General features: G+C 37.4%; 2 protein-coding genes and 4 non-coding genes across 7 annotated transcripts; all 6 read left to right on the forward strand.

Moving 5' to 3' along the window:
* The first annotated feature begins 874 nt into the window (after positions 1 to 874).
* LOC111794352 (APO protein 4, mitochondrial) lies at positions 875 to 2882 on the forward strand. The gene is made up of 2 exons (XM_023676310.2): positions 875 to 1517; positions 1895 to 2882. Exons 1-2 carry the CDS (start codon positions 1267 to 1269, stop codon positions 2664 to 2666), a joined length of 1023 nt encoding a protein of 340 aa, XP_023532078.2. The 5' UTR covers positions 875 to 1266; the 3' UTR covers positions 2667 to 2882.
* Positions 2883 to 5810: 2928 nt separating this feature from the next.
* LOC111794712 (peroxidase 3) lies at positions 5811 to 7600 on the forward strand. 2 transcript variants are annotated; one of them, XM_023676825.2, is made up of 5 exons: positions 5811 to 5947; positions 6031 to 6328; positions 6392 to 6583; positions 6725 to 6887; positions 6967 to 7600. In XM_023676825.2, exons 2-5 carry the CDS (start codon positions 6110 to 6112, stop codon positions 7377 to 7379), a joined length of 987 nt encoding a protein of 328 aa, XP_023532593.2. In that variant the 5' UTR covers positions 5811 to 5947; positions 6031 to 6109; the 3' UTR covers positions 7380 to 7600. The 2 variants fall into 2 exon arrangements, with proteins under 2 accessions (XP_023532593.2, XP_023532594.2); XM_023676826.2 differs by having other exon boundaries at positions 6076 to 6328.
* A 2780-nt stretch (positions 7601 to 10380) lies between these two features.
* Positions 10381 to 10478, forward strand: LOC111796285 (small nucleolar RNA Z157/R69/R10). The gene has a single exon (XR_002815330.2). It is a non-coding gene; the product is annotated as a small nucleolar RNA Z157/R69/R10 (small nucleolar RNA).
* Positions 10479 to 10538: 60 nt separating this feature from the next.
* LOC111796288 (small nucleolar RNA R11/Z151) lies at positions 10539 to 10620 on the forward strand. Its single transcript, XR_002815333.1, has one exon. It is a non-coding gene; the product is annotated as a small nucleolar RNA R11/Z151 (small nucleolar RNA).
* A 106-nt stretch (positions 10621 to 10726) lies between these two features.
* LOC111796289 (small nucleolar RNA Z152/R70/R12) lies at positions 10727 to 10838 on the forward strand. Its single transcript, XR_002815334.2, has one exon. It is a non-coding gene; the product is annotated as a small nucleolar RNA Z152/R70/R12 (small nucleolar RNA).
* An 80-nt stretch (positions 10839 to 10918) lies between these two features.
* LOC111796296 (small nucleolar RNA snoR80) lies at positions 10919 to 11044 on the forward strand. Its single transcript, XR_002815341.1, has one exon. It is a non-coding gene; the product is annotated as a small nucleolar RNA snoR80 (small nucleolar RNA).
* The last annotated feature ends 344 nt before the right edge of the window (positions 11045 to 11388 follow it).

The raw sequence follows: 11388 nt of genomic DNA on the forward strand, positions 1-11388 counted from the left end.
AGGTTTCATTCCCCTCTCGAATCTCCTTTGCTCTCCAATTAATACGAGATCTCACTGCACAGACTAGTTTATGGAAAAAATAAAACTACATGCAAGTTTATGTGGGTGTGGAATTGAGAATGGTTAGTGGAATTTCCGAGATGAAATCTAGTGATCCACGTGGTGGATCTATTTATCAACACGTGGATGTGTGATGTGTCGTAACAAGCGTGCAAAGAGGCAACCAATTAAATTTCCTATAATAAAGGCTTACGTTAGCCTAAAATTTGTAAGATTGTGATTTTCTTTTTGAATTAAAAAGTTAAGAATGAAATGGATAAGGTTAAAAAAATTATTGGATTAGGAATGGATAATTGATTAAAAATTAAAAATTAAAAAATTGAAATGGTGACGAGGATGTGGAAGAGGGAGGGTATTATGGGCCTGAGGCCTCGGGAGTTGTGAGAACCGTATTGGGCCCTTCAAATGGGCCCACAAAGTGGGCCATCTCAGATTGGGTTACACTTTTTAGCACTTCGAGGAATTTTTTATTTAATTATATTAATTAATAATATTATGATGTAAATTTTTCTACTTGTTTTAATAATAGCTAAAATTAATTAATTTAAAAGATTTAAATTAATTAATAAAAAAACAAAGATTAGTAAAATTTATGTGATAAATATGTAAAATCTTGAAATATAAAGAATAAATAAAAATTAAGTTAAAATATTATTTCTTTCCTTTTCTAACAAATTTAACTCATTTCCAATAAATTGTTTTTTCATTTAAAAAAATAAATAATAAAAAGCAAAAACAATTGTATAATTTTTGTATTTTTACAATATCAATAAGTTTGGTTCGGTTTAATTCTCGGTCATTCTCTAGCTTTTCAGAAACGGGAAAATAAATGCCGACCGAACCGGTCCAAGTTTTCCTCCTAACTCTGGTTCATTTTGGTGGTTGCCCTCGTCCCTGTCGCGCCTCCTCCTTTTCCCTTTCGATGTCTGGAACTGCAAATCTTCATTTTGATCTCATGATTGATGATTCTGCGACTTAATTCTTTCGAATCGTCTGTTGTTCTTCTCATCCGTTCAAATTTCTGTTCATCGGGCTTCTCTGTTAATTGGTTCCTCTTGTAATAGCACTCACTCCGTTGAATTCGAAGGCTTACTCTACACCCTTCTTGCTATGCGATTGGATTAAGATCTTAATTTATGCCTTCGAGTTTGTGGCTTATCATGCTCCTAAGATTCTGGAAATGTTAAGGCTTGCACCGGGAGAACTATGGCTTTTATGGCTCTTAGAAGGAAGTTGGGTGAGAATGTTGTGCAGGAATTCATGCTTCAGCGATGCTATAGCTCTAAAGTCGACCTTAAGAAGCTCCGTCCGATGATTTTGAAGAGACTTCAAAATCGGGCCAATAACTATCCTATTAAGGGTATGATTCCAGTGGCACAGGAAGTCCTTGAAGCTAGGGCAAAGCTTATTCATGGAGTTTCCACTCTTCTCAAAACTTTTCCGGTTCTCTCTTGCAAGTAAGTCTCTTGGAAACCAATAATTTCTCATCTTTGTGTTATGATTCGTTTTCTTTTCATTTCTTTGTTCATCGTTTTTAATCTAAATTGCATATTGTTTGAACTCATCTATGTATTAGGGGAGTAACATTTTGTCAGAAATGTTGAGCGACCTTGATTTTCAGTAAGCTGAAGTGAGGTCAATGAATTCAGCAATTTACATTATGAGATGCTTATCTTGATATGCATGTTTGTGAACGCTGCTATTAAAACTCCTAGATTCATTGTATGCATCTGTTCTTTATGAAGTTTGCATTTGCCAATCTCAGCTATTAACATGAATACATGTTGTGAATTTTGCTTCTAAGACTTTTTGGGTCATTGTATAATTTCTGTAGATTTTGTCCAGAAGTATATGTTGGTGACAAAGGTCATCTAATACGAAGTTGCGGCGGTTACAAACATGGTGCGAAGAATCGAGTTCATGAATGGATCAGAGGTGATTTGAATGATATCCTTGTCCCTGTAGAATCATTTCACCTCCGTCACATGTTCCAAGATGTTATTAAACACGATGAGAGGTTCGACTTCGATCGTGTTCCAGCAGTTGTTGAGTTATGCTGGCAAGCTGGAGCCAATCCAAATGATGAGAATCTGTCTTCAAGCACTTGGAATTCAGATGGCGATGGCAATGGCAATGGCAGGGACAAACATTTGTCGAGTCATGAACTGATGGTTTTAGCAAATACAACTATCAGGGCATGGGAAACAGTTAGAACAGGCGTGCAAAAACTGTTAATGGTATATCCTACTAAGGTTTGTAAACACTGCTCAGAAGTTCATGTTGGGCCATCAGGACACAAGGCTAGACTTTGTGGAGTTTTCAAATATGAGAGTTGGCGAGGATCCCACTTCTGGGAGAAGGCAGACGTAGATGATTTAGTTCCTCCAAAGAGCGTATGGCATCGGCGAGCACAAGATCCTCCCGTGCTCGTCGATGAAGGGAGGGATTACTATGGACACGCACCAGCAGTGCTGGCTCTTTGCTTACAGGCTGGTGCCATTGCACCCTCTAAGTATCATTGTATGATGAAAGTTCAAGGCTTATCACATCATAGTCAACTCAAGTGGAGCTTGCCCAATTCAGGACCTTCAGGTGATCATGGCTAATTTCCTTTATATTTTCGATTTTTAAAGCATATAGATAGAGAAACATGATATATTATCAAGCATGGAAACTTAAGAAGGTTACTGAAAAGCTTTGTAGCTCACAAAGTTCAATAATTTTGAACCTGAGATTATAGTTGGAACTTCATAAAGAATGTTTTGTAGAATCACCTTCATTCTTTTCATTAGAAACACAAGTAATGGGAGGCACTTTATGGATGAACTGTCTGTAAGATTTCTTAGTAGAAATCTTTGTACTAATCACTACTAAAGAATTCATAGGTCGGATGGAGATTCTGATTAACCCTTCCACAAGTGAGTATTATCTCGATTTAGTTTGGAATTTGGATTCAGTTCTTTGGAATTTAATCTATACCGACAGTTTAGTCATGTGAACTCGACTGATAGTTTTGCACCGTTGAATCTTTATAAGACAAAAAATGTGAAGTATTTTGAGTATATATCAGATGATGATTGTTTAATCATGTAATAGTTGTTATGATGTGATTAGAACTTAAGATGAAACCTTTTGGAGGGTCGAAAGAAGACCAAAAAGTGTTGTTCTTGTTTCTTAACCGTGGGGGTTTTCGTCTTTGTGCAAGTAAAGCTCAAGAGTGGCCGAAATCAATGTTTGGGAGCATGTTCTGCTGGCATAACATCACTTTTACTTTTCTTTTGTCCTTTCTAAATTCGTTCCTCTTTTTCTTTTTATTCCCATGAATGAATAATTTATTTACTATCTTTTCATTTTTAATATCGAGAGACCCATGTGAGCAATTATCCGTCTATAACCAAGTTCATTGTTAACGGATATTAACAACTCAAGCTTACTGCTAACATAGATTATCTACTTTGATCCATTACCCTCACGGTTTTAAAAAACACTTTGGACCCAACTTGTCGTTAACAGACATGAGGTTTCCACACCCCTTTTGGGAGCCCAACTCGGTGTCTGGCTCTGATATTATTTGTAATGCCCAAACCTACCGCTAACATATATTATTCACTTTGGCCCATTACATATCGTCGTTAGCCTCATAGTTTTAAAACGCGTCTGTTAGAGAGAAGTTTTCACGTTCTTACAAGGAATGTTTTCTTCTCCTCTCTAACAGATGCAGAATCTTACAACATGACTTTGAAAGGTTTAAATTTATGATTTCTACTCTAGTATCGTTTTTTTTTTCTTTTGAAAACATACTCTAATATCACATTAAATTACCTTCAAACTAGAAAACTAATGTATAAAGTAGAATGTAAACCATTCTTTATGCATGTTTTTACCGTGACCTTACATATAAGATAATCGTCCCAATATATCGACTGTGTCTCATGTAACGAAGAATATTAAGAATATATTTTTTAAAAAATAATTAACATGTCATATTCCATTAGCTTAGTTTTAGAAAGTAATCTAATGACATATTTAAGTGTGCCCAATTAGTTTATGAAGAAACATCGCCATTTTAAGGAAAAGAATTCAATTATACCAAATCCTACGACTCAATATGCAAGAAATTCCATTGAATATCATCTAGGCTTCAAGGCTTGGAACTACAATATCATTATCTTTCTAGACCTAATCTATTCTAATCAACGTTTCTTTCTTTATTCCATTTCTGGAACCATCTTTTTGTAAGGAAAGAAAGCATTTCTCGAGTTCCGACATAAAGTTATTTTTTCTTCTCAAGCTCACTGCTAGCAAATATTGTCCGCTTTGACCCGTTATTTATCATTGTAAGCCTCACGGTTTTGGAACGTGTCTAGTAGGGAAATGTTTCCATACCGTTATAAAAAATGTTTCGTTTTCCTTTCCAACCGATATGGGATCTTACAATCCACTCTCTTTGAGGTCCTAGCATCCTCGCTGGTACACCGTATGGTATCTAGCTCTAATACTATTTGTAACCGCCCAAACCCACTGCTCGCAAATATTATCCGCTTTGGCCCATTATGAATCGTTGTCAGCCTTACGGTTTTAAAACGCGTCTATTAATGAGAGATTTTCACACTTTTATAAAGAATATTTCGTTCCTCTTTCCAACCGACGTGGGATCTCACATACCTTCTCTTGAAGCACATGCTTTGGTCCTTAATTTTGCTCCGATGCTTCCGAATTCAAAGGTAGGAATCTTTGAGGGAGCTGTTTAATGGCTCATCATCTGCTTTTCCTCTGGTTTTGTATTGGCCACGCATGTGCCTTCCACACTCTTCAACCATTAGAACCAAGTCTAGTAATAATAAAACGATTTCTCTTTTTATGTCATTTGTAAGGCGGACCTCGTTTCTAGCTGCCATGCATAACGCAATTATTGCTTGAAAATTGTCTCATAACGTGTGCCTTGATCCCAGAGCAGGTGAGCCTTCCAAGTCGTTTCTTACTTTTACGCATTGTTTATGGTTGGGGTTGCAAACTTTAGTGACGCCTGCATTCAACAAACCCACCATCAATTATAAAGAAAACATCATTGAGGTTTTGTAATAGTCCAGACTGCTAGCAGATAATTGGCTCGTTATATTATTGCCGTCAGCCTTACAGTTGTAAAACGTGTCTACTAGGGAGAGGTTTCCACACCCTTGTAAGGAATGCTTCGTTCCCCTCTCCAACTGATGTGAGATCTCACAATTCACCCTCTCGGAGGTCCAGCATCTTCGTTGGCACACCGCCCGGTGACTGGCTCTGATACCATTTGTAACAGCTCAAGCCCACTGCTCATAGATATTATCCACCTTAGCCAGCTAATATCGCATCAGCCTCACGATTTCGAAACACGTCTACTAAATAGAGGTTTCAACACACTTATAAATAATGTTTCATTCCCTGTGAGAGCTGAATGCAAAGTTTACCGGGTAAGTAACACATGAAGAGCCAGTTGGTTTTAGTGGTTGTTTTCACATCAATCCCTCAAAAAAGGAGAGGTTCTTTTCTTTTTCTTCTCATTAGTATTTCAAACATGAGTAACCATAAATTTTTGTGAAGAATAATGGATGGATACATGGTGAATGTTATCTAAGAATTTTCTAGACGGGCCCTACATTTAGCTGGATTTAATTGTATGCGTTGAAATCATCTCTCTAAGTGGGCCACTGATCCTTGATTTAACGATAATCTTCGCTAACTACTGCTATTCTGTAAACAATTATATTCAGACTAAACAATGCCATTGCGTTAAGAAAAAGAGAAGGAATTTTGATTCTTTGCTGTGAGCACATTCTACCATTGAACAGTGGCATAATAAAAGGAGCCTGTTCCTGTTGTCCTACAAGGAATGTGCCTAACTAATCAGGTCTAGATTACTCTAAAACTCCACCTAGAATATATTTTAATTGTATTCCAACATTTTGCTCCTTGTCTTGTTTGTTTTGTTAGAGTATATAAGCCTCTTCCCTCTGTTATGGAATGCCAAGTAAACAGGTTGAAGACATACTAACAGAAGTAAATTCTGAGAATGAAAATGGGGCAGCTTACCTCTTTGGTGTTGGCCACTATAGTTTGTCTGATAGGCCTCATAGGCTCCACTCAAGCTCAATTGCAGCTTGGTTTCTATGCCAATAGCTGCTCAAACGCTGAGAACATTGTGCTGGACTTTGTTCATCAGCATATCCATAATGCTCCTTCACTGGCGGCAACTTTCATTAGAATGCACTTCCATGATTGCTTCGTCAGGGTAAGGTTTCTTATCATTTCCATCTTGATCAGAATTCTCTCGTTTTGATGAGTTGCTTAACAGGGTTGTGATGCATCGGTTCTTATTAACACCACCTCAAATAACCAAGCTGAGAAGGATGCTCCTCCAAATCGAACACTCAGAGGCTTTGACTTCATTGATAGAGTTAAAAGCTTACTTGAAGCTGAATGCCCTGGAGTTGTGTCTTGTGCTGATGTTCTTTCCTTGGTTACTAGAGATACCATTGTAGCCACGGTAAGGATCCACACAAACCGATCGAATACTCTTTACTTTTTCAGTGTTCAAGCCTGTTATTACTCTGTTTTCTTGTCGAAAGATGAAAAAGAAAGCGACCCATTTCCCTTGTGTGATAGACATGTTCATCTCAATGTGCAGGGAGGTCCTTACTGGGAAGTTCCAACAGGGCGAAGGGATGGAGTGATCTCAAGGTCATCAGAAGCCACAGCCAACATTCCTCCACCATCTTCAAACTTCTCAAGACTCCAAACCCTTTTCGGAAACCAAGGCCTTGATGTTAAGGACTTAGTATTACTATCTGGTGAGTTAAAACTTGAAAAACTACTCATTTCTTCTCTCAGTACTTTTCTCAAACACCTTGCGTGCACTTATCACTACAGGCGCACACACAATCGGCATAGCCCATTGCTCATCATTCCGCAACCGACTCTACAACTTCACCGGCGTCGGTGACCAAGACCCCTCTCTGGACCCAAGATACGCCGCTAATCTCAAGGCCAACAAATGCAAAACTCCCACCGACAACAGCAAAGTGGAAATGGACCCAGGGAGTCGTAAAACATTTGACCTTAGCTACTACTCTCTTCTTCTCAAACGAAGGGGCCTTTTCCAATCCGATTCTGCTCTCACTAAAGACGCAACTTCATTGGGTCTAGTTCAGAAACTAGTCGAAGGACCCATTGAAGAGTTCTTCGCTGAATTTGCTGCAGCCATGGAGAAAATGGGTCGGATTAACGTGAAGACTGGTACTGAAGGCGAAATCAGAAAGCGATGCGGCGTGGTGAATAGTTAATCGGTTCATGGGTTGATGATCGTCTCTAAATCATAGTTCCTCTGATTTCTTGGCATAAGTTCGTGTGTGATGTGACCTTTGAATGATTTTGATTTAGAACTTTTAAGAGCTTTGGGAGATTTATGAATTGAATAATGGGAATTCCGCTGTAATGTTCCTTATTTTTCTTGTGGTGTTCATAAGATTCTGATTTGAATAAATTATCTGTGCATGAAAACAAACTTCATTATTGTTCTTCTTCGCCTTACCCTTTCCTCCAATGGGAGACGCAGCATTTCTCGCTGTTGCAATTTCTTTTAAAAATTCCTACTTTTAATTGGAAATAAAATAAAATAAATAGATGGTCGAGAATATTGACCTCGTGATGTAGTAGTAGTATGGTAGTTTAGACTCGGACCCTATCTCTTAAAGCTACAACACACCCCACGATCCTCGTATGGAACTTTATTAATTCTGAATTTGACTTCTCTTATATGAATGAATTACCTAAGACTTGTTGGTAAATCATTGAGTTGTGTCTGTCTTTGGTCAGCACGATGAAATTAGTAGGAAAGAAAGAGTAATACACGAGGTTAGAAAGAAGTTCACTGATTAGGGAACAAAGTATGCGGTTCTAGAAAAATGCGATTGTGATTTCTAATTTGCTTCAAGATCCCTAGGACCATCGACTTTTCATATTGACTAGTTGTGTCTCACATCCGTTAGAGAGGGGAATGAAACATTTCTTATAAGGGTGTGAATATCTCTCCCTGCATTAGAAAATTGTGAGACTGACAGCAATACTTAATGGGCCAAAATGGATAATATCCACTAGCGGCGGGTTTGGGCGGTTACAAATGATATCAGAGCTAAACATCGAATGGTGTGCCAGCGAGACGCTGGACCCAAGGGTGACGGAGATACGTAACGGACGGGCAATATTCACTAGCGGTGAGTTTGGGCTATTACAAATTGTATTAGAGCTAAATACCAGGCAGTATACCAATGAGGATGTTGGGCCTCAACGGGTGGATCGTGAGATTCCACATCAGTTGGAGAGAGAAACGAAACATTGCTTATAAGGGTGTAGAAACCTCTCCCTAGTAGATGCGGTTTAAAACTATGAGATTGACGATGAAATGTAACGAGTCAACGCATACAATATCTACTAGCAGTGGGCGTGATCTCGTCTTTTAATCTTAATAGTATTATGCATAGATAATAGTATAACTCTAATCATGCCCGATATTTTCAAATTAGTAGAGATCTTTGTCTGTTTGATTACTCCATGTTTTATTATTGTCACCTCAATTATTTTAAATATTAAGTCAAAATCATAGACTTATTTTAAATATTAAGTGAAATGTTATAGATTCAAATATTTAATAGGAATAAATTCAATGATGATGGTAGTATTATTAGAGCTTCAAATTCAATGCATCCCATTCATTTTATCATAAAGTACACAAATAATTAAGAAAAAATAATTTTATATGTTTAAAAAAATAAATTGAGAATAAACAAGAGCCAATCAAATATTAGGGAGAGGAAAATAAATAATGTAAGCTTTTAATTTGTCACTCAATTATATTACTCAATTTGGGTCCCAACATTAACCACTCATCTTGCAACCTTGTCAATTCCTCTATAGACCAAACATCGCGTGTGTTTGTTCGACATGTGCTTTCAACAATCTTATCCACAGTTAAAATGAAAATGTCTCGAACAATTTTAATAATTATCAACTATTTTCATAGATTCGATTAGGTTTGATGCTCCCTTCCACCTTATAGGGAGGGAAAATATCGATTTTTAGGAGTCGAAAAGAAAGACGTAGTGACCCATCTATAACTCTGAGACGCGTTTTTTGTGCTTGTTAGTTATAGAGCGCGTACTTACCCTTTTTCTTTACGCAACTAATTTATTTAAATATGATACACTGGACCACGAAGGTTTCATTAAAATTAATAGGTTTAAATTTCTACCCATGTTTGAAATTTTGAATAGAGGTGTTATATGATTTGAGAATATGACTAATCGACTAACCAACCCAAATTATAAAGATTAGTTGTGTTAGATTTTTTTTTGGTTTGGTTGGACTGCATTTTTTAAAAATTAAAAAATTCAGGTCGGTTCATGGTTTTTACCGGAAACCCGATCAACTTGAAAATAAAAGCTACAGCTCAATTATGCTTTTAAGATTATTATAAATATTAAGAAACTTTGACTTTTGCGATTGATGTTAGAAATGTGTTGTGATTGAGAAGACGTTTGATATTTGCGTTTTATGATATTTTAGTTATTAATCATTTAACGTCATTTAAAGAATTTTTTAAATAACTAAACAACCCGACAAACCCAACTCCAAATTTGAGTCCGTGGGCCTCTTTTAATGGGCTAAATTACTAATGTTGAGGCCCAGCCCAGCTCGAAGTTGGAATCCATGAGCCTCTTTTAATGGGCTAAATTACTAATGTTGAGGCCCAGCCCAGCTCGAAGTTTGAGTCCATGAGCCTATTTTAATGGGCTAAATTACTAATGTTGAGGCTCAGCCCAGCTCGAAGTTTGAGTCCATGGGCCTCTTTTAATGGGCTAAATTACTAATGTTGAGGCCCAGCCTAGTTCGAAGTTTGAGTCCATGGGCCTATTTTAATGGGCTAAATTACAATTGTTGAGGCCCAGCCCAGCTCGAAGTTTGAGTCCATGGGCCTCTTTTAATGGGCTAAATTACTTATGTTGAGGCCCAGCCCAGTGCTGCGCCGATGAAATCAAGAAAAACCCTAAACTTGCCGATACGGGAAACCCTAATTTCTTAGTCGATGGCCTATAAATTCACCATTGAACCATGTTCATCACATCGTCGATTTCTCCATTGTTCTTTTCCCCACTGCAGTTCGAGTTTCCATTCAAACCGAAGGTCTTAGTGCATATCTTACTTTCTCATTCTGCGTAGTTTTCAAACCTTTGTTCTTTCTCCTTCAACTTCGATGCTCGTTTTCTTTTCATATTTTTTATCTGCGCCGTGGTGCTGTGATGATGCAATTTTCGTGGACTAGAGTTTCTGATCTGGGTCAATTCCTGGGATCTGATTAATATACCCTTGGCTGTCTGAGCACTCTCATGAATTTGGTAGAATCGTAGTTTTGTTTGATAATTTTTTAATTTCGTGTTCGATTATACGGGCTTATGATGATATTTCAAATAATCTTAGCGGATTTCAGTGAGTTTATCAATGATCTGACTGTTACACACACTGAAGCCTGTTTTATATGATTTTGTGTAGATTCGTTTGAATGTTTGTGATAGGCCATTCATTCTTGTAGTATTCATATGCTTCCATTAGACGTATAGTTGATTCTACTGAAGAAGAAGCAATGATGATTTTAAACACTTGGACGTGTTGTGGGCAGTGGCCATAACTTTTGATCGAGTTATTCCGTGAGCCTGTATATTAAACGACTTCTCCTTCCACTGAGCTTCTTTGTTTGATTTAATTTAGATTAGCATTTTGTTTGATATATAGGCATGGAGTTTTTAGGGGTCAGCACAATGCGTCCATTACCAATTCTGGGGGATTTTTTCAGTTCCTCTTGGCATAATGGCTCGGACGCAATATCAGTAATGTGGCCATCCTGATTGATGGTTAGCCTCAATCCCATTCAATCGTGGAAACACCTCAGACATTTTCACTTTAGGAGCTAACCTCTTCGAATCCCATTACTTCACACTTGCATTTTGTTCATCAATATGATCCATTGCTTGAAATTGCTAATTGAATCTGAGTTTTTTTTATAATCTATTTTCCATTTTGGACTGAATGATTTCTCAACGAAGCATGGCAGAGATCGATAATTCATGTAAGATTCAGGTCAAGGATCGTGTCCTCGTTGCAGGCTTTCTTGGTGTCACTCTCGCTGTATCGTGACGTCCTTCTATTTAATTCTCAAGTTTTTGCAATAATTTGTAATTTATAATTTTTATTTATTTCCTCCATTGTAAGGATTATTGTTAATATCTAATAAAATTTATT

This window comes from Cucurbita pepo, chromosome 5 (assembly GCF_057944985.1).
Source record: "Cucurbita pepo subsp. pepo isolate OVF chromosome 5, ASM5794498v1, whole genome shotgun sequence".
NCBI lineage: Eukaryota > Viridiplantae > Streptophyta > Magnoliopsida > Cucurbitales > Cucurbitaceae > Cucurbita > Cucurbita pepo.